Source organism: Pelobates fuscus, chromosome 5 (genome assembly GCF_036172605.1).
Source record: "Pelobates fuscus isolate aPelFus1 chromosome 5, aPelFus1.pri, whole genome shotgun sequence".
NCBI lineage: Eukaryota > Metazoa > Chordata > Amphibia > Anura > Pelobatidae > Pelobates > Pelobates fuscus.
In genome coordinates this window covers 16,055,774-16,078,734 of record NC_086321.1, presented here as the reverse complement: position 1 = coordinate 16,078,734, position 22,961 = coordinate 16,055,774, and the positions used below count along the sequence as shown (strand labels likewise).

The 22,961-nt window shown below is 42.0% G+C and overlaps 1 protein-coding gene across 1 annotated transcript in view; it reads left to right on the top strand.

Moving 5' to 3' along the window:
- The window catches only part of LOC134612383 (proteinase-activated receptor 1-like), an 85,520-nt gene extending 62,768 nt beyond the window's left edge, over positions 1 to 22,752 (top strand). Inside the window, exon 2 of the mRNA XM_063456725.1 lies at positions 21,690 to 22,752. Coding sequence (XP_063312795.1) covers positions 21,800 to 22,687 — 888 coding nt within the window. The 5' untranslated portion in view covers positions 21,690 to 21,799 and the 3' untranslated portion in view covers positions 22,688 to 22,752. The remainder of the gene's footprint in view (positions 1 to 21,689) is intronic.
- Positions 22,753 to 22,961: the final 209 nt, after the last annotated feature.

Sequence of the window (22,961 nt, the reverse complement as noted above, 5' to 3'; positions counted from 1 at the left end):
ATAGTCACACCAGATATGAGTGGTGGCACTGGGCAAATGGGCACAGTATCCACTGAGCCTGACACAGAAGCTGGCAGACAACTAACTGCTGTTCAATCTATTACAGTGAAAAAAAATATTTTTAAATGTCAAGCTTAAGCTATTGTAACACCAGATATGAGTGGTGGCACTGGGCAAATGGGCACAGTATCCACTGAGCCTGACACAGAAGCTGGCAGACAACTAACTGCTCTTCAATCTATTACAGTGAAAAAAAATGTTTTATTTTTAAATGTCAAGCTTAAAGGGACACTCCAGGCACCCAGACCACTTCTGCCCATTGGAGTGGTCTGGGTGCCAACTCCCACTACCCTTAACCCTGCAACTGTAATTATTGCAGTTTTTCATAAACTGCAATATTTACATTGCAGGGTTAACTCCACCTCTAGTGGCTGTCTATTAGACAGCCACTAGAGGTCACTTCCTGGGTTCTAGCACAGGTTTCCTGTGCTAGAGCGTCGCTGGACGTCCTCACGCTGTGTGAGGACCTCCAGCGTCGCTCAAAACCCCATAGGAAAGCATTGAAATGATTTTTCAATGCTTTCCTATGGGGAGACGTAATGCGCATGCGCGGAATTCCCGCGCATGCGCATTAGGTCTCCTCGGCCGGTGAGCGAGATTAGTCTCACCCACCGGCCGACGTAAACACTAGGAGGAGCGTCGCGGAGGCGGAGACAGCGGCGAGGGACATCGCCGCTGTCCCAGGTAAGTCACTGAAGGGGTTTTCACCCCTTCAGTAACCGGGGATTGGTGGGTGGGAGGGAGAGGGACCCTCCAGTGCCAGAAAAACGGATCGTTTTTCTGGCACTGGAGTTTCCCTTTAAGCTATTGTAACACCAGATATGAGTGGTGGCACTTGGCAAATGGGCACAGTATGCACTGTGAGCCTGACACAGAAGCTGGCAGGCAGGCAACTGCAATTACATTACACACAAAAAAAAAAAGCAGACTGATGTTCTAGCCCTAAAAAGGGCTTTTTGGGGTGCTATTCTTACAGCAGAGATCAGATGAGTCCTTCAGGATTGTAGTGGACACTGAATACCCTAGCCTAGCTATCAATTTCCCTATCTAATGAGCAGCAGCTACACTTTCCCTCCTCTCTCTAAGAATGCAGCTTCAGAATGAATCTAAAATGGATGCTGGGAGGGAGGTGGGAGGGTGTGGAAGGGAGGGTCTGCTGCTAATTTGTTGGAATGTGTCTGCTGACCGTGAGGCACAGGGTCAAAGTTTGCTCAATGATGACGAATAGGGGGCGGATCGAACCGCCCATGTGTTCGCCCAGGGCAGCGGACGCGAACACGCTATGTTCGCCGGGAACTATTCGCCAGCGAACAGTTCGGTACATCACTATTTGGGTCTAACCAATCCTTGATTTCTTACAAACATATGTGAGACAAGAGGAACTTATTGCGGCTGTTGTGGGTACATATTTGTTTCAGCTTTTATAGTATAGCCCTCTTCCTCTCTCATTCTGTTTCTTTTAATCCAACTTCTTGATATTTATGCGTATTTATATTTTATATTTTTTACATAGTTGCAGAGTATACATACATTAAACTATAATTCTACTAGACGACAGGAGGCTCATATTTAGAGCAACAAAGAAATTAACATAGGAACAGAATAACCAATCACGAAACAGTAACAGCACATATATTTCAGACAGTGAAGTAAGCCCCTCCTCTTTCTTTGCTGCTCCACTACTGGATCAGTTTAGAGTATTGCAGTCCCTCTTGTTTTTGTTGTTATTAATGCCTGATTTTGCTTCTCATATTGGTTCAACTGATTGCATTCTGTGTCTGTTTTTTCCTGGGGTTCTCCTGGTGTATCCCTGCCCTGAGTGCCCTTTCTTGTGGTGGGCGCCTTTTCTCTTGTTACCTGTGCTCTAAGGGTTTTGGGCCTTGCCTCCTCTCACCTCAGGCCTCTCCCTCCGCTATCCATGTCTGGAAGTTTTGTAAGAGGACCTTGCTTTCCCTTTCACTGTCCAAGGGGGTATGCCCTCAAAGGATATCTAGAGCCCACAGACGGTGCATAAAACCAGGCGTATAGTCTCCCAATACTGCTTAATTGCCACCAGGTGTGCAAAAGGGTGCCTTTGTCTGCACCACATCTCAGGCAGATATCTGGGACCATAGGGTTCAACTGGGAGATAAAGATATATTTAAATCTCATTACCATAATTTAGTGTAGTAAGGGAGAGTTTTTTCTTGTGAGTCTCTTAAGAGTCTATATGAGCCAGAAAGTGGTCTTTTACATTTACCTTGAGCAATACACACTTTCCCAAAGTTTCTAAGTTGTCATAATGTGTCATTGTGGGTTCAAAAGGATTGAAGATAGTGGACTAAGTGGTGGTGTTTGAACTGGTCTGTAAAGATGTGAGGTCTTGCTTGTGGTAAGGTATGTTTCTAGTTGGGGGATGGAAGTAGAGGGCAGGAAGTCTCTGAGCTGAACAACTTGTTTGCCTGGTAAACAGATAGCCATTTGACCAAGACTCTCGGCACGGCCCCTCGCTATCTTTTTGTTTCCTGTTCATTGTTTGTAAAGAGCAATGGTCTATTCTCTAAACTTTGTGGACCCTTCTTTTGATTTAGCCATATTTCTAACATGCATTCAAATGTGACACTCAACAAAGGTGTCACGGTCTTGAGCAGGTCAGGTAAGAGACTTATGACAGGGTTAACGTTTGGCTCTTTATTGGGAACTTTAGACATGGTTACACAAAATTAGTATACGTAACAAACCAAAGAGGGAGGAGAAACTATAAAGAGGAGGTAAGTAAAAAGGGAGAACAGAAAAAGCGATTTAGGTAATATGCCCCACACAGGTAAATAACAAAATATTTAGACAGAGAAGAAAACCTATAGATGAAAGTATAGGTTCTATAGAGCGACAAGTAAAACAGAACAGAACAGAACATTACAGTACGGTTTCAGAAAAGCAAGTAAAATAGATGTTTAGGCAATCAGTCCATTGGTTTGGGAGACGTACTGATAATACAGGTAATTTATTTACTCTGAAATAAAGAAATCTAGGTACAGATTTAGGATCACATGCATACATATAATAACCTGTAGAAGAGTTACTTGACTTATGTTAGGGAGTCTCTGGTTATTCGTAGAATCAGGAAAGAAACTCCTTATAGCCTTCAGGTGTTGGGTTATGCAGATTAGGTAGTAATGGTTTGTACCTGGCTGGTAAAGTAAAGCAGGTAGGTAACAAAGCAGGCTTGTAACAAAGCAGACTGGAACAAAATTGAATAAAAATGCATAAAGTTCAAAAATGAGGGTTTGGATCCTGACAAAAGGTCTAGCCAGTCCAGGTATTTCAAGTGTTACAGCTCAAGCACATTTGGTGCAATTAATGAAGCCCTTGATTAGTTGCATCAGGTGTGCTTGAGACAACACCTGGATTGCACATTTGTGATATTGTGAGGGATTCTATTCAGGCAGTTGAATTATTTTGAGACTGGAGTAGTCACTATAAGTAGAATTTTCGGTTGAATTTGGGAAACCACTTATTATTATTATTATTATTATTATGTTATTTATATAGCGCCAAGACAAGTTGGACACACAGGAACAGAGGGGTTGCGGGCCCTGCTCAATGAGTTTACATGCTAGAGGGAGTGGGGTAAAATGACACAAAAAGGTAAGGATAGTATTAGACTAGTGAAAGTTGCAGAAGAGGAATCAGTCAGGAGCCATTAACAGTTTAATTGATCCGCTTTTATGAAGAAGTGGGTTTTTAATGATTTTTTGAAGGAGTGGAGACTGGGTGAGCATCTAACGGAAGAGGGAAGCAGTTCCACAGGAACGGTGCAGCCCTCAAGAAATCTTGAAGGCGAGCATCACAGGTGGGAGTACAGACAGAAGATAGACGTATGTCTTCAGCAGATCGTAAAGGCCTAGACGGGACATACTTGTGTATAAGGGAGCATAGATGGGTGGGATAGGTGGGATCAGCATTATGTAGCGATTTGAAAGCAAGAACCAGAATTTTAAATTGAGCTCTATATCTTATAGGAAGCCAATGTAGGGACTGACAGAAGAATGAGGAATGGGAGGTGCGGGCGGACAGGAAGATGAGCCTCGCTGCCGCATTCATTATGGACTGTAATGGCGCAAGTTGGGAGCACGTAAGACCACTGAGAAGCGGGTTACAGTAGTGAATGCGAGAAAGGACAGTGGAATGGACGTTAAGTAGGGGCGGAAATGTCATGGAAATGACAGGATTTGGCGATAGATCGAACATGAGGCTTGAAGGAGAGGTCGGAGTCAAAGAGAACACCTAGGCAGCGAGCCTGCGTGGTGGAGCTGGTGGTGGAGACAGACACAGAAGTAACAACACTTGAGGGAGGAAAGACCAGAATTTCAGTTCAATCGTTGTGTTGAACTATTTGAATTGCTTTATTTGATTTGTTCATTGAAAACAGCTGAAAGTCTGTAAATATTGACAATAAACCTGTTTTTTAATGGGGGTTGAATAACTTTGATTACAATTGTATAACTCTGACAGCAAGTGATAAATTAATATCAATGCTGGGTTAAAGCTGGTCAAGTGCATATCCCCTCTGTTACATAATCAGGGTAATTCAGAAAAGTGAGAATTCAAAATTAATTCAAAGCAAATTTCAAATTTAAGATCAAATAGCTAAACTGGAAAAATTATTTAAATCCGCTATGCTTTCACTTTGGCTACTCTAGCCGAAAATGTGAAATTCATTTGAAGTCACTTGGAATTACCAGTTTCAAAAATAAATCTGTTGATTATCTCTTTTTTTTATTTTATTTTTTTTCCTGGTGCAATATATGAGATTTATTTTTTATTTTTTCCTATTTTTTTGATTATGTTTTTATTTAGGTATTTTCAGATCGCATACAAAGAATCACGAGAATATACATTTTACAATCGTTCATGTATAATAACAAATACATTTAACAGGTAAACATACTGTGCAATTTAATACATTTGAAGGGCAAGATTACATTCCGGTTGGTCTGGAAAACGTTTTTATGAGGTTTGCATAAATCCCCTCAACCTAATGTATGTATGCCAGCGAGATTTTCCGACTCTCCATTGACTCAGAATGTGTGTACCTAAGTATTGAGCACTTTATAGAGCCGCTACATTCATACAGGACTTTAATTCTGACAATGGGTGTGCATCCTTCTGTCGTGATGTCTCGATTTGTAGCGATATCACCTTTGTGTACTCCCATATTGTGCGTCTTTCCTACCCTGTGTGAATGACACCCAAGGGTGCCACATCAATTGAAACAGATGATATTTGCCTAAGTTCGACATTCTCAGTTCCTCCATCTTGTGTACATTATCTATTTTGAGGAACCATTCTCTCCTTGAGGGTCTGATCTGGGATTTCCAATTCCCTGTCACCACAGCCTTTGCTGTTGTCAAAAGATAGTATAGGAGGGAATGTTTAAATTTGTTTTGTGAGATTGGAATGTGAAAGAAAAGTATTGTCTCGGGTTTGAATACTAGGGGCACCTTGCTAAGTTGTTCAGTTATTCGTGGTACTTCCCTCCAGAAACCCACTACCCTTCTGCAGTGCCACCAGATATGATGATATGTACCTTGTTCTTTCCCACACCTCCAGCATAAAGGTGAGTATTGGGTACCATATTTGCTTGCGTCTACTGGCGTGACATACCATTTCGTAAGAAATTTGTAGTTAGTTTCTTGTAATGGGATGTTCGGGTGAGTTTTCAGCATTTTGCTGAATATGTGGGACCAGTTGTTCTCATCTACTGTAGTGTTGATTATCTCTTTATCTCTGTCTCTCTTTATATAGTTTTGCTATTACAAGATTTTTTTAGACGTTAAGGTGCCTTGTTTGATATGATTTGTGGCTCAGCCATCCCTATTCCTTTTTATTTATCTATTTATCATAATTTAATATAAAATAGAAAAAAATATATATATATATATTTTTTTTTAAAATAATTTTAATCTAAAACGAATTATTTATATACACACACACTATACAAACACACACACACTCTGCATTCATTATATACACACACTACACAAATACACTGCATTTACTTTACGCACACTACACACTACATTCACTACACACACACACACTACATACATTCTGCATTCATTATATATACACACTACACAAACACACCCTGCATTCACTATATATACACACACTACACAAACATTCACTGCATTTACTATACACACTACACAAAGACACCCTGCATTCATTATATACACACTACACAAATACACACTGCATCCACCAGACAAGCACACAGCTCCACTGTCTAAGCACACTGCATCCACTATGTGGCATGTATATTTTGTGCATTTACCTTCAGAAATAGTTTATTTTTTCCAAATGGTAAATGTACAGAATATCGGCAAGTTATCGGCTATCGGTCTGAAAGTTGACAGATTATCGGTATCGGTATCGGCTCTAAAAAATCAATATCGGTTGATCCCTAGTCCCCATGTCACTAGGACACTAGGGGACACTGAGAGACATTGGGACCCTGTGAGACATGGGGACACTGGGAGACCTAGGGACACTGAGACACTTGGGGACACTGGGAGACACTGGGAGATATATGGGGACACTGGGTGACTGAAAAATTAGGGGGCACTGAGAGGCATTGGGCACTGAGACACTGTGATACATAGGGAACAATGGAGACATGATAAAGGTCAAATGTTGCGGTGTCCAATAAACCTGCTTAAATCTATCACAGTGAGTGCCTGAGATTTTTTTCTTTTATAATAGGGGACACTGAGACACTTGGAGGCACTGGGAGACATGGGGCACTGAAGAACTGTGATACTACGGGACACTGAATACTTGATAAAGATCTGGGTACAGGTCAAAACGTGCGGTGTCCAATAAACCTGCTTAAATCTATCACAGTGAGTGCCTGAGATTTTATTTATTTTATACTAGGGGACACTGAGACACTGTGGGGCACTGGGAGACATGGGGACTCTGGGAGACTAGGTGTCATGCCTTAACTATGGTATCCTCTTACTTCCTGGTTCCACGGAGCCTAGCCACACCCCTTTATGACACGGTCTCCTTATTTAATCCGACCGCACCAGCTGACCGACGCTGGATTATTGAACTACGTTCCGTACTCACGAACCGGCTACAACATCGTTGTGAAAGCCCTCTGTTACCGGACCGGACTGGAAGACTTCAAGTTCCCTTCACCTCTCCTCATCCACGACTAAAGCTGAACTCTCTTCACTCCTGATAACCGCCTCTGAGGAGATCTCGGGAACCAGTGTTCTATGTGCCGGAAGCTAAGCAAAACCTCTGTGATAAGCGTTGCATCTCAAAGCTGTTATTTCCTGTCTCCAAAGTCCTTCGATAAAACAAACCAGTTAGAGCTAACTTCAACTCATACTCTATATCAGTTAGCTGCATCTGTCTTGCTTCAGTTAAATCCTATGGAACAGCTATTGTAACTTCTTATCACCTAATACTACTAAGAGACTCTTTCTGATTCAGTGTCTGCTAATTACTACCGTTTACTACTTAAAGCTTCAGTGCCTGTAATTGTGGACTTCAGTTATCGTTTACTACTTAAAGCTACAGTGCCTGTAATCGTGGACTTCAGTTATCGTTTACTACTTAAAGCTACAGTGCCTGTAATTGTGGACTTCAGTTATCGTTTACTAATTAAAGCTACAGTACCTGTAAATTGGACTTAAAGTCAATACCTTTTACTTTTTATAATAAATATTCAAACTATAAGAAATCTGCAGTTGTGTTACAAACATAACAAATGTTTAGACGTGACACTAGGGGACACTCAGGACACTGAGACATTAGGGACAATGAGAAACTATGGACACTGAGAGACACTAGGGACACTGGGAGACATGGGGACACTGAGTCCCCATGTGTCAGTGTCCCCAAGTCTCACAGTTTCCCCTAGTGTCTCAGTGTCCCCAGGTCTCTCAGTGTCCCCAAGTGTCCCTATGTCTCCCAGTGTCCCCTAGTGTCTCAGTATCCCCATGTCTCCCAGTGTCCCCTAGTGTCTCCCAGTGTCTGTGTCCCCATGTCTCCCTGAAGCCTTTCCCCCCATTCCTCACTTACCTGAGCTGCAGGCTCTGCAGGTTCTGAGTTGCTGGCTGGACTCTCTGTGCAGAGCTGCTCCCCTGGGGATCAGTGAGTAGAGAGAAGCAGGGATGGAGATGCTGTATCGTCCTATCCCTGAGTCTCTCCTCATACACAGCAACCCTTACTGGCCGGCGCTGGGATTGCAGAATAATCTCTGTTCATACTGAGACTGACATTTGTATTGGTGGTATTAGTGCAATACCGGCACCAGCTAGACAGCCTCAAATACCGGAGAAATACCGGAGAAATACCAGCCAGGTGGCAACCCTAAGAGTAGTGTGTAAAGAAAAAACATTGTGATATATATATATTTTTTAAATCAATGGGCCTGTTCCATGGGCATAGGCCTGGAGCTGCAGCTCTATCAACCCTATGTTAATCCGACCCTGCTTGCCAGCGGTGGACTGCACACTGTTTCCATTCAACAGTCCACAACTCATACACTAGGATTGACAGATTTTTCACACATACCTCCTTACTAGCCAGGATCCAGGAGTCGACTATTGGTTTGATTATATGGTCTGGCCACGCTCCTATAACTATCACCATCTCCGAAGCCTATGCTAGCAGGGGTTCTGGAACATGGTGAATTAATGAGTCACTCCTGTCAGATCTGATAGTAACACAGGATATCAAGCATGAATTGCAAACATATTTTCACTCTAATGTCACACCAGATGTTCAATTCACATCAGTTTGGCTGGCTCACAAGGTCTTCATTCGCGGAGTCATGATCAAACACACTAGTTCCGCAAAAAAGAAAAGGATAGAGAAATATCTAAACAACCTTAAAGAGCTAAACGACCTTTCCCATGACAATAACCTACAACCAACTCAGGACAAACTTGCCAAACCTCTCTCCCTACAATCCCAACTTCAAGAATATAAAGGGATGCCCCTTGTCCCCCCTTTTGTTTATCGTATCCCTGGTGACCATGGCACAGGCTATTAGAGATAGACATCTGTGGAATTACCATAGGAAACACAGAAGACAAGCTCTCACTATTTGCTGTTGACATCATTCTCACTTTAAGCAACCCAAGTCAATCATTACCAGCTAGCCTCTCCCTCCAGGCTCTATATGGCTCAGTCTCATTGTATAGGTTAAGCCACTCAAAATCCCAAGTGATGCCCATTTAGCTAACTACAATGGAACTCACACATTTGAAATCCACCTTCTAATTAGAATGTCACATTATATATATATATATATATATATATATATAAATATATGTTGTACCTTGCACACAAGCTAACCTTTCCAGCAAATCAAAACCGGGTGCATTACCAGGGCCAAATGTCCATAAATACAAAGTAGATGGCTGCACTCACGGTAGTTTAGTTTAAAACATAGCTTTTATTCCAATTCCATAAAAATCGACGTTTCAGTCCCTCTTGTGGACTTTCATCAGGATTCATCAGAATCCTGATGAAAGTCCACAAGAGGGACTGAAACGTCGATTTTTATGGAATTGGAATAAAAGCTATGTTTTAAACGAAACTACCGTGAGTGCAGCCATCTACTTTGTATTTATATATATATATATATATATATATATATATATATATATATATATATATATATATATATATTTTGTGGCAGGGTGGCCAGGCTCTTCACAATAAACTTCAAGTGCAACAGTCAGGATAAAATAGTACTGCATTTTGTCACTTTCCACAATTTATACAAGGTTGTGCTCTCCCACAAAATAAAACAAAAAGAAAATAAATCCTACTCCAACTTGGAGACTTACTAAACAACAGTATTACTAACTATCCAACTGGCCAGCTAAGCTAGTTCCCAGTTTTAAACAAAATGAAATACACCACTTTTAGCAGGTTTCACACAGTACCTTTTGTCTCAGAGTCTCAGGCTTAACTACCTCCTCTCTCCCAGCTGTTAGACTCCCTGATGTCTTCAGAGGCTAACCTTTTAAAACCCTTGGGCTGGTTAATTACATTCACCTGGTTGATAACATTCAAGGGGTGACTCCCCCCAATTAACCCCATCATGCTGGGAATAGAGATCGCTCCAATCTATTACTAACATAGAAAGCCTCTCTGACCTTGCCACATATCCTCCCCCCAGCTTAACACTGGTGTGTGAAGCGGCCTTAGCCGAAAAGTCATGCACTCTAGATAATGCATCCGCGTTAGCATGCAGTAGACCAGCCCTGTGCTTTACAAAGAATTTAAATGGTTGCAGAGAGAGGAACCAACGGGTGACCTTAGCATTCTTGTCTTTATTGTTCTGCATCCACCGTAGTGGAGCATGGTCCGTGATAAGGGTGAAAGATCTGCCCAGTAGATAATATTTCAATGTTTCTGTTGCCCATTTAATGGCTAGACACTCTTTTTCTACTGTCGCATAGTTTTGCTCTCTTGGCAGTAACTTGCGACTTAGAAATAGCACTGGGTGTTCTTCATCACCAATCATCTGAGATAGTACCGCCCCCAGGCCTACATCGGAAGCATCGGTTTGCAAAAAGAAATGCTTCTTAAAATCTGGGGCTACCAAAACGGGTTGCATGCATAGAGCTGTACGCAAATCTGTAAAAGACGTTTCTGCATTATCATTCCATTTTACTGTATCTGGTGCCTTTGCTTTAATCAAATCAGTGAGAGGGGCAGCTCGGGTTGCAAAGTGGGGAATGAAGCGTCTAGAATAGCCAACTAATCCTAAGAAAGCTTTAACCTGTTTCTTTCTTAGAGGGCGTGGCCAATTTTCAATTGCCTCAACTTTAGTCATTTGCGGCTTTACCAGTCCTCTCCCTACAGTATAGCCAAGATATTTGGCTTCCATACAACCAATGGAACATTTGGAGGGATTAGCAGTAAGACCAGCTTTCCTTATGCTGTTTAATACTGCTTCTACCTTTTCCAAATGGGAGGCCCAGTCTTGGCTATAGATGACTACATCATCTAAGTATGCTGAAGCATACCTGGAGTGAGGTCTTAGCAGTTTGTTCATTAACCTCTGAAAGGTTGCTGGGGCTCCATGAAGCCCAAATGGTAAGACCATATACTGGTATAGACCCTCAGGGGTCACAAACGCAGTCTTCTCTTTAGCTGATTTTGTCAGCGGGATCTGCCAATATCCTTTTGTTATGGTCTAGAACACTTAAAAACCTTTCTCAATAATAAAATGTTTCTCAATAAGCTCGTCCACTCGGGGCATAGGATAGGCATCAAATTTAGAGTGTTCATTAAGTTTTCTAAAATCATTACAAAAACGCACTGACCCATCTGGTTTAGGTACTAAAACTATGGGACTAGACCACTGGCTATGTGACTCCTCAATAACTCCTAGTTCAAGCATTTTTGCTACTTCTGTTTGTATCGCCCCCCCTTGTTGCCTCAGGAATTCTATAGGGCTTTAATTTTACTGTAATTCCTGGTTCTGTGATAATGTCATGGCAGATTTCGCTAGTTCTGCCAGGAATGCTAGAAAATACATCTTTATTTCTGGATATCATTTCTTTGGCTTCCATCTGCTGTTCAGGGGTGAGATCAGCACATATACTAACGTCAACAATTGGGGATTTGTCTACAGCAATCATACAGCTTTCCCTATCCTTCCAGGGCTTTAATAAGTTTATATGGTAAACTTGTTCAACTTTCCTACGATTAGGCTGTCTAATTTTATAGTTTACTGGCCCTACTTGTTCAATAACCTCGTACGGGCCTTGCCAATGAGACTGGAGTTTGCTCTCAGCTGTGGGGACAAGTACCATCACTCGGTCCCCAGGTTAGAAGGACCTTACTACTGCCTGACGGTTGTAGATAACCTGTTGGCTCCTTTGAGCTTCTTCCAGGTATTGCCTGACTATTGGAGAAATTTGTGTAATGCGCTCTTTGAGTTGATCTACATAGTGAATCACATTCTTTCCAGGTACTGTTTGTTCTTCCCATTCTTCCTTTGCTATATCTAATAGACCCCTTGGGTGTCTACCATAAAGGAGCTCAAAAGGGGAAAACCCTACAGAAGATTGGGGAACCTCCCGAATAGCAAACAGCAAGTATGGTAAGAGAGTGTCCCAATTTTTCCCATCTCGACCTACAACCTTGCGCAACATGTGTTTTAGGGTTCTATTGAATCTTTCTACTAAGCCATCGGTTTGAGGATGGTACACTGATGTCCTCAAGGCTTTTATTTGAAATAATTGGCATAGCTCTTTCATTAGTCGGGACATAAAAGGGGTACCTTGGTCAGTTAAAATATCTTTTGGTAACCCTACCCGAGAAAATACCTGGAGCAATTCCTTTGCTATGGTTTTGGAAGCAGTATTGCGAAGCGGAATAGCTTCTGGATAGCGTGTGGCATAATCCAATACAACCAGAATGTACTGATTACCCTTAGCTTACTTTTCCAATGGTCCCACCAAATCCATAGCAATTCGCTCAAAAGGGGTTTCAATTATAGGCAATGGGATTAGGGGTGCTCTTAAGTTAGGTTTTGGGGCTGCTAGTTGGCAGTCTGGGCATGAGGAACAGTACCTCTTGACCTCTTCATATACCCCAGGCCAGAAAAATCTCCTTAGAATCCTTTCCTGAGCTTTTTCAACCCCCAGGTACCCCCAAAATAAGTGAGAATGAGCCAAATCTAACACCTTCCTTCTGAAAGATCTGGGTACCAAAAGCTGTTCAATCTCTAGCCCCTCATCTTTGATCACTCTATAAAGCAAGTCATTTCTAAGAATGAAACGGGGATACATCTCTCTGGATTTCCCATCAACCATAGTACCATTAATTTCTATAACTTGGTTACGGGCATTTTGCAATGTTAAGTCATTAACTTGTTCCCTTCCAAATTGACCTGAACCAATGCCCAAGTCCTCAATATCAACCTGTTGTAGGGTTTGGACATGGGGTTCAATCAATATTTCAGTTGAAGGTGTGGAATTAGTACTTGGACTAGGTAAGACCACACCTTCATTACTCTTAGCTTCATTAATCAAAGCCATTTGTAAATTCATAGTTCCCCTATGCTTATCTTCCCTTCGTTCACGCCTTGACTTGCGCCTTTTACATTGATCATAAAACAAGTCAGGGTGTGTAAATGGAAAAATACATAGAGGGCTCTCACTTATGGATTCACACTGGGTCTGAATAAGGCTTTCAAAGCCTGGGAAATTGCGCCCGAGAATAAGAGCATGTGGCAATTTAGGCACAACTGCTGCCAATACTGGGTATGTTTGGCCAAGACAGCCTATTTTTATAGAGGTAGTAGGGTATGATACAGTACAGCCATGCACACAAAGTACCTTAAACCTTCTTTTCTGGGATCAATTGAGAAGGCTGAATCAAACTGCTTGTCACTAGGGTAATGTCACTACCTGAATCCACAAGAGCCATGGTTGCCTTCCCATTTAACAAAACAGTTTTATCATATATGCATGTTTCAGTATGTTTCCCCACCAAACAGATCAGTCCACAAAAGTCCTCATTTACAGAATTATACCCACATTCCATAGGTTCTTGCAAATGTGGACACACAGCCTTTATGTGTCCTAGCTCCCCACACTCAAAGCAGGTAACTGGGGTTCTCCTGGTCTGTATCAAAGGCTTTTGAATTGTGCCATAGTTCAAGGTCTTTGAGCCTGGAATCAGTCCTTGGTTATGTTGTACTGCAGGTGGTGCTGTAGATTTTAACTCTCTCACTGCTGTATATCTTTCAACCAGCGCCACCATTGAATCATAAGTGGTAGGGCTACCCTGTCCTGCCCACTGTCGCAGACCATGGGGTAATCCTCGCAAGAACCGATCCAAAACTAATGTCTCAATTATTTGTGCAGGTGTTGAACTCTCTGGTTTTAACCATCTCCTTGCCAGATGAATCAAGTCAAACATTTGTGACCTGGGTGCCTTTTGTTCCTGGAATTTCCAATTGTAGAACCTTTGGGTCCGGATCACTGGAGTCACGCCAGTCCTTGCAATAATCTCTGCTTTAAGAACCTCATAGCTTGCAGCCGCCTCTTCCACTAGGTCAAAGTAAGGTTTTTGAGCATCACCAAGCAGAAAAGGTGCAACTATGCCAGCCCATTGAGCATGAGGCCATTGCTCTCTGATAGCAGTTCGCTCAAAAGCAATGAGATATGCTTCCACATCATCTTGTGGCGTCATCTTTTGCAGATACTGATTTGCACGTATTGGCTTTGAACCGCTGCTTTGCTCCTCTCTGGTAGTTTTTGAGAGTTGCTGCACAATCTCCTTCAGGACAGTCCTGTCCTCTTGCTGTGCCTGCAACACAACCCCCATTTGAGCAGTTATCAGCCGGTTAGCTTCCTGTTGCACTGTGGTAGCATGCAGCAAGGCCTTTAACACATCCTCCATGTTAATACAGGGTTCAAACAGCTAATCCCACTTCTAACACCACTTGTGGCAGGATGGCCAGGCTCTTCACAATAAACTTCAAGTGCAACAGTCAGGATAAAATAGTACTGCAGTTTATTGTCACTTTCCACAATTTATACAAGGTTGTGCTCTCCCACAAAATAAAACAAAAAGAAAATAAATCCTACTCCAACTTGGAGACTTACTAAACAACAGTATCACTAACTATCCAACTGGCCAGCTAAGCTAGTTCCCAGTTTTAAACAAAATGAAATACACCACTTTTAGCAGGTTTCACACAGTACCTTTTTCTCAGAGTCTCAGGCTTAACTACCTCCTCTCTCCCAGCTGTTAGACTCCCTGATGTCTTCAGAGGCTAACCTTTTAAAACCCTTGGGCTGGTTAATTACATTCACCTGGTTGATAACATTCAAGGGGTGACTCCCCCAAATTAACCCCATCAAGCTGGGAATAGAGATCGCTCCAATCTATTACTAACATAGAAAGCCTCTCTGACCTTGCCACAATATATATCACTTACCTAGGAATAAATCTCACTAATACCACGTCAACCCGCTCCTCTTGATGTGCAAAACTGAGCTTAAAGGGACACTATAGTCACCTGAACAACTTAGCTTAATGAAGCAGTTATGGTGTATAGAACATACCCCTGCAGCCTTACTGCTCAATCCTCTGCCATTAAGAAGTTAAATCCCTTTGTTTATGAACCCTAGTCACACCTCCCTGCATGTGACTTGCACAGCCTTCCATAAACACTTCCTATAAAGAGAGCCCTATTTAGGCTTTCTTTATTGCAAGTTCTGTTTAATTAATATTTTCTTATCCCCTGCTATGTTAATAGCTTGCTAGACCCTGCAAGAGCCTCCTGTATGTGATTAAAGTTCAATTTAGAGATTGAGATACAATTATTTAAGGTAAATTACATCTGTTTGAAAGTGAAACCAGTTTTTTTTTTCATGCAGGCTCTGTCAATCATAGCCAGGGGAGGTGTGGCTAGGGCTGCATAAACAGAAACAACGTGATTTAACTCCTAAATGACAGTGAATTGAGCAGTAAATTGCAGGGGAATGATCTATACGCTAAAACTGCTTTATTTAGCTAAAGTAATTTAGGTGACTATAGTGTTCCTTTAATAAATTAAAAATCATGGGCAGGAAAAATCAACACAATAAAGATGATGATACTGCCAAGGATCTTTATATATTTAGACTACTCCCCATTTCTGGCCCCCCTTCTAACTGCAAACTACTGCAGAAGGAACTCACACAATTTATCTGGGCTGACAAAAAGCCAGACTCCCATTGACTCTACTTCAACAGCCAACCCAGAAAGACTGCATGGGCCTTTTCCTTGTATTATAAGGCCTCCATTTTGCAGGCAGTGACCACTATTCATGCGTCGAACCGCACATTGAGATGGGTAGATATGGAAAAACAACACACACCAGGCATCTCCCTAATTGAGTATCTCTGGACACCCAAAGACTATAGGCTAGCGATGCCTACCCTATTCCCCACTACTACACTTATGCGATGCACATGGGACACACTGCTCCAAAACTAGGTAAATTATTTCTTCCAGACGCTCCTCTCTAGTCTCTACAGTCCATATCCCCTTGGTTACATGTTCAAAAATGGTGAGAAGCAGGAATCTATAAAATGTCCCAATTATTAGTAGGCAACACCATCATCACATTTCCAAATCATGTAACCCTATTCAACCTCCCTTCTAGTTACATATTCAGGTATATACAGATAAAGGGCCTACTCACACCTGGCTGTGCTTCAATACTTCCACAGGGAAATGCCACCTGAACTATATCTATTCATAGATAGATGTTGGAAGTGCCCCCTAAACCCAAAAGACTGACTGCCCCAAAAATATATTATTTCCAAGAAAGGTGGGAGACAACTTCCGGCAAGGCCTTTTCAGATGGGGACTGGCTAGAGTCTCTGAACACCCTAAAGAGGGTGACCCAATGCTATCACCATGTTGAAGCACACAGCAAGCTAATATATCAGTGGTACTTAACCTCTGCTTGCCTACACAAAATCTACACCTCAGTGCCTCCAATACGTTGAAGATGTGGGTTGGAAGAAGGAACCATGTTCCACATCTGGTGGTCATGTCGAAAATGGGAACTCTGGAGAGAGGTGGAAAACCTTCTCTTATTAATGGAGCTCCTGCAATTACAATGCAATTACAATGCAGAGTTGTACCAGGTCCGGTAGCGGTATGGTATGACTTCTTCTGCTAGCATGGAACCCAGGGCACTTCATTGGTTCCTTCATTGGTTCCTTCATTGGTTACTGTTTTACTTTCTTTTAGTTTTTTTTCGCTAAAATGGCAATGTTGTAACTGTATAGCCCAATTGCTTGTATATGTACGGATCAAAGAAGCATTAACTATATTTAATTGAATGTACAATTGCCTCAAAATGCCTATAAACTATTAATGGAAAAAATAAATATTGAAATATTTCAGATGTTAATTACACCTATATCAAACAAATACATTTATTTTCTCCTTTCCATAAAATATTTATAACGTGAGAAATGGCTGCCTAATTTAAGTGAATATTAACATTATTAATACATTATAAACGGTTACATTGTCCTTAATTTTCCTTTCCCCATTCTTTTTTTTACACTTTTCCGTGTCATTACTTTAATTCTAGCATTACCAGGGCGGCCGCACAGCTCACAAGGGCCGGCCGGGATAAAAAATAAATAAATATTTGAGGCGGGGGCGGGGCTTACCGTGAGGCGGGGGCGGGGCTTACGGTGTGGCGGGGGCGGAGCTAAAATGCCATGTAACTGCTGCAGGGGAAACAGGAAGGAGTCCCTGCTTCCCCCAACAACCAGAATCCAGGACCTGCACTGCCTCCACAAGGAACAGAGGTAACTATGTGATTGTCTGCTTGTGTGTGTGAGTGACTGTCTGTGTGTGTGTGTGTGTGTGTGTGACTGTCTGCCTGTGTGTGTGTGACTGTGTGTTTGACTCTCTGTGTGTGTGACTGTCTGTGTGTGTGGTTGTCTGCCTGTGTGTGTGACTGTGTGTGTATTTGACTGTCTGTGTGTGTGTGACTGTCTGTGTGTGTGTGACTGTCTGTGTGTGTGACTGTCTGTGTGTGTGTGACTGTATGTGTGTGTGTGTGACTGTATGTGTGTGTGTGACTGTATGTGTGTGTGTGACTGTATGTGCGTGTGTGACTGTATGTGTGTGTGGCTGTCTGCCTGTGTGTGTGACTGTCTGCCTGTGTGTGTGTGACTGCCTGCTTGTGTGTGTGGCTGTCTGCTTGTGTGTGTGTGTGTGACTGTTTGCCTATGTGTTTGTGTGTCTGTCTGTGTGTGTGACTGCCTGCCTGTGTGTCTGTGTGTGGCTGTCTGCCTGTGTGTGTGACTGCCTGCCTGTGTGTGTGGCTGTCTGCCTATGTGTGACTGTCTGGGCAGACTAGATGGGCCGAATGGTTCTTATCTGCCGTCACATTCTATGTCTGTGTGTTTGTGTGTGGCTGTCTGTGTATGACTGCCTGCGTGTGTTTGTGTGTATGGCTGTCTGCCTGTGTGTGTGTGTGACAGGGTGTGTGGGAAGGGGGAAGGAGTGGGGGAGGGGGGGACAGGAAGGGGGGGCACTGTGAAGATTTTTCGCACAGGGCGCCCAAATGCCTAAGGCCGGCCCTGAGCATTACAGTTGAAAAACGTGATGGTGTGAACCGTGTTACATGCTCAGAACTTTGTGAGAGGAATAAAAAACAAAAACATGCAACATAAACAAATTCTAAGATCTTCATTTACAAATAACATTTAGATATTTTTCTTTTAGCCAAGTCTTCAGTTTTTTCGGTGTGTCAAAAACAAAAGACTTGGCATCTATATTCAGAATGATTGTCATAGGAAAACGTCATCTATATTTATGTGACTCTGAGAATCTCTGTTAATTTAGTGAAGGATCTTCTTTTAGCTCTTGTCTAAAAAGAAAAATCTAGAAACATTTTAATATTGGTCAAATGGGTCCTGCAACACCATTTCTCTCATTGATTTGAATATTAAATATTTTATGCAGGAGGACCAACAACATTTTAAGACATATCTAGGAGAGTTATTGGATAGATTGTGTGGTTTTGGAATTCTATGTCAGTGTGCCATATGGTATTGCCAAGAAACAGGGGTGTGGAACTGCACTCAATCCCCATGGTGATTTGAATCTGGGTGCAACCAGGCCGGTCCCAGTACCAAGAACCAAATACTTAAGAAAGAGGTCCAGGCACTCCAGAATACAAAGATGGTAAATTTATTAAACCCACCGGCAATCATAACGTTTTAACCTGAAAGGTCTTTGTCAAGCTTGACAAAGACCGTACAGCTCGAAACAAATGTGCAGGCAGGGAGACAGCCACTAGAGGCTAGAGGCTGGATTAAGCCTGCAGTGCACTAGAGGCTGAATTAACCCTGCAGTGTAAACATAGCAGTTTCGTTATAGTTTCGTGTAATCGTTATCTCTCCATAGAATATAATTTTACTATAGAAAACACTGCTTATGATATAATCTCTTAAAACACACTCAATAATTTTTAAAAATGTTCCTCAAAGACATTCACTTTAACACAGTACTAACACTTACAGACAAACATCTCTGCCCACCTAACTCCATATGCTGAACCCTGGCTGAATCAATTAGATGTTATGCCCAGGTGAACTTTGTAATCCTGTAGATATATGTCTTTTGGAACCAACTATCACATTAACAAGGTCTGACACCAGGGGCGGACTGACCACTCGGGCAGATCGGTCATGGACCGAGGGCCCGAGTGAGTCAGGGGCCCGGCTGGCTGCACACAAGATTCTGAAGTGGAGATCAGAGATCTCCATAGTCAAAAGGAAGGTTGCAGGGGCCCATGATGACATAGGAGGGCCCCTGCAACACACACTTGCAAATAAATCCCCCGTTAATTGTGAGACCTGGCAGCATATCTGCTCTCACTGCCAGGTCTCATCTCTATGCCTGTGATCAGTACACAGTGCTCCGTGTGAGGATGGGAGGGGGCAGGAAGTGACATCTTACCCCTGCTCTCCTCTCCTCTCACACGGAGCTCTCACAGCATGGAAGGATAGTGAGGACTGGCACCTGGCACAGTAGATCCCTCCAAGCCCCCAGGTGCTGCTTGAGAAAGCTGGGGGAAGGAAAAGAAACATCAAACTGGTGCAGGTAAGCAGGCTAGGGGAGAGAAGGGGAGAGGAATAGGCGGGAGGAAGGGCTTAGATAGGGCAGAGGCACACAGGGTGTTTTAAATACACCTCTCATTCACACATACACTGACACAGGTTTCAAATACACCTCTCATTCACACACACACTGACACAGGTTTAAAATACACCTCTCATTCACACACCCTGACACAGGTTTCAAATACACCTCTCATTCACACACCCTGACACAGGTTTCAAATACACCTCTCATTCACACACACTGACACAGGTTTCAAATACACCTCTCATTCACGCACTCTAACACAGGTTTCTAATACACCTCTCATTCATACACAGGTTTAAAATACACCTCTCATTCACACACAGGTTTAAAATACACCTATCATTCACACACTCCGACCCAGGTTTAAAATACACCTCTCATTCACGCACTCTGACACAGGTTTCAAATACACCTCTCATTCACGCGCTCTGACACAGGTTTCAAATACACCTCTCATTCACACACTCTGACACAGGTTTCAAATACACCTCTCATTCACACACAGGTTTCAAATACACCTCTCATTCACACATACACTGACGCAGGTTCAAATACACCTCTCATTCACACATACATTGACACAGGTTCAAATACACCTCTCATTCACACATACACTCTTACACAAATGTTACATGCACCCCTCATTCACATGCTTAAATTCTGCACACATAAAAATACACTCCTGCATTCACATATATACTGTGCAAACATACTGCATTCACGCACAAACAGTCCATACAAATCTATCTTTACATTCTTACACAGACATTTCATACTAATACACACTGGCATTCATACACCAACACACAAGTCCTCCACAAATTACACCCCTGTATTCACATTCAACATAAATACACCCTTACATTCACACATCAACATTCCATACAAATACACTCCTGCTTTTACAAACATCTGCTCTACTCACTCATGGAACAATGCATTTACCCATTTACATGGACGTCTGCATTTTATACTCTCTGGCACTACACAAATTATTTTTCATAGAAAAACATGCGCAGCAAAATGCCACACTACACCAATTATCACCTCTGCATTGAGATGTAATGACTCAATCCTTATGGTAGCATTCTGTGTCTCCATGCAGAGTGTGGAGATACTAAACATCAGCAGCACTGACCTATCAAGCAACTCTAGTGGCTGTCTGAATGACTGCCACTAAAGGTGTTCCTAGGCAGCAATGTAAACACCTCCTTTTCTAAAATCCAGTGTTTACGTTAAAAAGCCTGCAGGAACCAGCTATGGGCATCAGAACAACTACATTAATCTGTAGTTGTTCTGGTGACTATAGTGTCCCTTTAATACTTAATATGGTTTTTGAAGAGTCCAGGATCTAATTTTGCCCGAGGGCCCAGAAGGCTGTCAGTCCGTCCCTGTCTGACACCACCTCTGATGTTGCTTCCCATTCAAGTTGTAGATGACAGGACAAAATGCAGGTCTGTCTTTTAGGACATCCAGAATCTGAAGGCCCAATTTATAGCCAATGGGTGATGCTGAAATCCTGTTACAACAGACTAAACAGTCTGAGGAGTCTACACGTAATGAACTAAAATCTGTAATTTGTGTCCCCACTCGCGGTGTCATGGTAACAAGTGCAACTTCCATAGATTTGTACTTCAGCATTGACCGGCTGAAAATGCTTCAGCCACTTTCATGACTGCAATCAAGAAACTGTGCAAACAAGTCTTTTTCTTTACTCTTACTCTTTTTAAATCAGGGACAACTGAAGCCTGCAGTATTGTTGTCACTTAGTGGTATGTTTCTGATTTTAAAAGAGGTTGCTCAATTAAACTAAAATACAACAATAAACGTTGAAGTAATAATTATTCTATGTTTCCGACTGTTGCTGTTTTCTACTTTTATTTTAACTTTTTAATAAGTATTCTTATTTCTCTTTACAGATGAGACAGTTGACAATCAAAATGAAACAGTCGATCATTTAGTAGTAAACACTGGAGTAAACTTATATACAGTGTCTAAACTTGGAACGTTCTATCTGACCAGTGTGTGGATGACTAAGTTTATTCCATCAGTGTACACAGTAGTATTCATTGTGTCACTGCCACTGAATATAATGGCAATCATCATCTTCCTCGTCAAGATGAAGATCAGAAAGCCGGCCGTGGTCTATATGTTGAACCTGGCAGTTGCTGATGTATTGTTTGCTAGTACATTACCTTTCAAAATAATTTATCATTTCTCTGGAAACAACTGGATCTTTGGTTCCGGAATGTGCCGTTTTGTCACAGCGACCTTTTACTATAACATGTACTGCTCCATTCTGCTCATTACGGCTATCAGCGTGGACAGGTTCCTGGGAGTGGTCTTTCCAATCCAATCTCTTTCCTGGCGCACCGTGCGTCGTTCCTGGGTGGTCTGCATTCTAATCTGGGCGATTTCAATAGCTAGTACAGTATCCGTATTCATAACCGAGCAAACAAAAAACATTGCGGTATTGAACATCATCACCTGTCACGATGTGGTAGATTTAAAAAGACAAGACACTTTTTGTTTTCTTTTCTTTTTCATTCCCTTAATCTTCACAACCATGTCTTATATTGGAATCATTCGCAGCCTCAGATCCTCAACTATCGGTAATGCTTTAAAGAGAAGACAAGCTGTGTTTCTTTCACTTATCGTGTTTTGCATTTTTGTGATGTGTTTTGGGACAACCAATGTCATCTTTCTATCTCACTATGTGAATTTACTGAATGACATTGTCAATGACAATCTGCATTTTGTCAGTATCCTGTGTGTCTGTGTTGGCAGTATTAGCTGTTGTCTTGACCCACTCCTTTATTACTATGTGTCCCCAGAATGTCAGATGTATCTGTACAGGTTATTCTGTGATAAGGACACCACTAGTATGAGCAGAACCAAAGCACTCTTACAAAAATAGCTCCTACTGACACATCTGAAATGATACGCATAATCCATTGCTTGTGATAAATCCAGAAAATTTGTGAAATAGACTGGATTCCAGAAGATTGAAATGCGTTACTGTTTGTATCGCGCTATATATGATAATATAAGCTATGGTGATTGAATTCTAAAGTTCAAAATAAACACATTTATTTTACTCTCAGTACAAAAACCTGTGAGCACAGAGCTGATTTCAGTATGCACTGCTTTGTATTCTCCAAGCCACAAATATATGAGCAGAGATCAATCAG